The sequence below is a fragment of the Nicotiana tabacum genome, chromosome 7 (genome assembly GCF_000715075.1).
Source record: "Nicotiana tabacum cultivar K326 chromosome 7, ASM71507v2, whole genome shotgun sequence".
In the NCBI taxonomy this organism is placed as follows: Eukaryota; Viridiplantae; Streptophyta; class Magnoliopsida; order Solanales; family Solanaceae; genus Nicotiana; species Nicotiana tabacum.
The window spans coordinates 118,639,179-118,641,682 of record NC_134086.1 but is presented as its reverse complement, the minus strand read 5'-3'; the positions used below and the strand labels follow the sequence as shown (position 1 = coordinate 118,641,682).

The 2,504-nt window shown below is 32.9% G+C and overlaps 1 protein-coding gene across 1 annotated transcript; it reads left to right on the top strand.

The window, feature by feature from the left end:
* Nucleotides 1–416: 416 nt before the first annotated feature.
* On the top strand, nucleotides 417–1,384 carry LOC107798260 (18.1 kDa class I heat shock protein-like). Its single transcript, XM_016621232.2, has one exon. It carries the CDS (start codon nucleotides 600–602, stop codon nucleotides 1,170–1,172), a length of 573 nt encoding a protein of 190 aa, XP_016476718.1. The 5' UTR covers nucleotides 417–599; the 3' UTR covers nucleotides 1,173–1,384.
* The last annotated feature ends 1,120 nt before the right edge of the window (nucleotides 1,385–2,504 follow it).

The window sequence follows — 2,504 nt, the reverse complement described above, 5'->3', positions numbered from 1 at the left end:
ATAATAAAATGTTATTTAACAACAGAAAACGATACAATCTATTCAAACGTTATATCCATAAAACAATACAATACGATACAATACAATACAATACAATATAATTATTATAAAACGATGGGTAATAATGATCCAAACATAGTGTTAGTCGATGATTTTAAATATAAAAGGACCTAAAATAATTCAACTTGAACGGACACGTTATTATTTGTCAGGTGACTACAACTCTAAAATTGCTCAAATTTAAATTTTAAGAATTCATTAATTAATCATATAAACACGGATTGAGCACACGTGGCGCGAGATTATTGGTGAGGTGACTACAGCTCTTCTTTTTCTTGCTTCTCCCGGCCTCTTGAATGTTCCAGAGCGTCTACCACTGAATTAACGACTCTCAATGCAAATTCTTTCTCCAGAAACTTGTAGAAGATTTGTCCTGAACCATCCTCTGCCTCTGTTCCAACATCTATATAAGCTCCAAATTCTACAATCCCATTAACCAGCAGGACGACAATTATCACTCAAAACACATTCTCAAACTAGTCAATACTTATACTTCCCCCTATAGCAACCTTCCTTTCACGTTACAGCATTATCAAGAAATGGAAATAGCAAAAGTTGGTGGCATGACTTTTCTTGTTTTAACAATGATGATGACAACTCTTCTTCCATCACAAACCGAAGCTTTAATGCCATATACACGTCCAATCTGGGACTTAATGTTCCCACAAGATGACCCTTTTAAAATTCTTGAACAAACCCCACTTACAATTCCTAAAGGAATTGATCAAACAATCGCTTTAGCTCGTTCAGATTGGAAAGAAACAGCAAAAGAACATATAATTTCTCTTGACATTCCGGGGATGAGAAAGGAGGATATTAAAGTAGAGGTTGAAGAAAACAGAGTGTTGAGAATTAGTGGGGAAAGGAAAACAGAGGAGGAAGTTGAAGGTGAAAAATGGCACAGAGCTGAGAGAACTTCTGGAAAGTTCTGGAGACAATTTAGGCTTCCTAAAAATGCTGATTTGGAACACATTAAAGCTCATATGGAAAATGGGGTGTTGAAGATTACTGTTCCAAAATTGGCTGAGGAGAAGAAAGAGGCTAAGGTGATTAGTATTTCTGAGGAAGGGAATGCCGCTGAAGATATTAAAGCTACTAAAGCTGCAATGTAAACAAGTGCACATGTGATATTTTGTTTAAGATCTTTTGTTTTTTCCCCATCGCCTTTGTTGTTGTGAGTTAATTTAGTTTCTGTGAATGAAACTTATGTCATGTATCCATTTTCTGTATGTAATTTAATGTCGTACGAAAAATATGATCAGTGTAATAGATTGTTTTTCTGTAAGTGTAAGATCAAATTAATAAAAGAGTTGATTCAGTGTAAGATTATGTCACTTGTTAAAAAAGGTTGTTACTGTCGTAAATTAATGTGTAAAAATGGCGTGCGGTAGCCATTAAGTTTTTAATTTTATCAACTAATTTTAATGCTCAATAAAAATAATCACTATTTTATTAAAATTGTTGTGAAAAGATAGTTTTATCCTTTCTTCAATTCTTAAATTTCCAATTCTTGTTTTATTCATTTAGAGCGAAAAATTTGAGAGCGAAAATTTCAGAGGCAAGTTTCACGTGCTCCTCAATATCTGTATCGTCCTCGCATGCAAATCAGGTGTAATTAATCTTTCTACTTTTTCATCTTCTCTGTCATTTTCTCTGCATCGAACGATCGAACTGGTATTGCTTTTATGTATTTTTGTTTTTGTATATGTGTAATCGCGATCAATGTTGTGCCAAGTATGTGTGAAATTTCAAAAATAATGATTATAAGTTGATTCAGTGACGAATAAGTAGCGTATTTTTGTGAAGAAGTTATTCAGAAATTTTTGGTATTGAAATGTGCTTGTGGTTCAATCAATATATTTGATTATGTACGGACATTTCATAAAAATAGTCGTACGAATTCATAAACTAACTGTGTTTATGAATTTTTAGTTAACTTTGTTCATAAAAGTTAATGACCAAGTGACATTAACTTTTGAACTTGGAACTCAAAGTTAAGGATTGAGTGTCCTTAACTTTTGAACTTGAAACTTGAAGTTCAGGACAAATGTCTTTAACTTTTCAACTTGAAACTATAAGTTAAGGACTGCATGTTCTTAACTTTTTAACTTGTAACTCTAAGTTAAGGACCAAGTGTCCTTAACTTTTGAACTTGGAATTCAAAGTTAAGGACCAAATGTCCTTTACTTTTGAACTTGAAATTTGAAGTTCAAGACAAGTGTCCTTAACTTTTCAACTTGAAACTATAAGTTAAGGACTGTCTGTCCTTAATTTTTTAACTTGAAACCTGAAGTTAAGGACCAAGTGTCCTTAACTTTTGAACTTGAAATTTGAAGTTCAGGACATATTGTCCTTAACTTTTCAACTTGAAACTTTAAGTTAAGGACTGCCTGTCCTTAACTTTTTTACTTGAAACTTGAAGTTCAGGACCAAGTGCCTCAAAG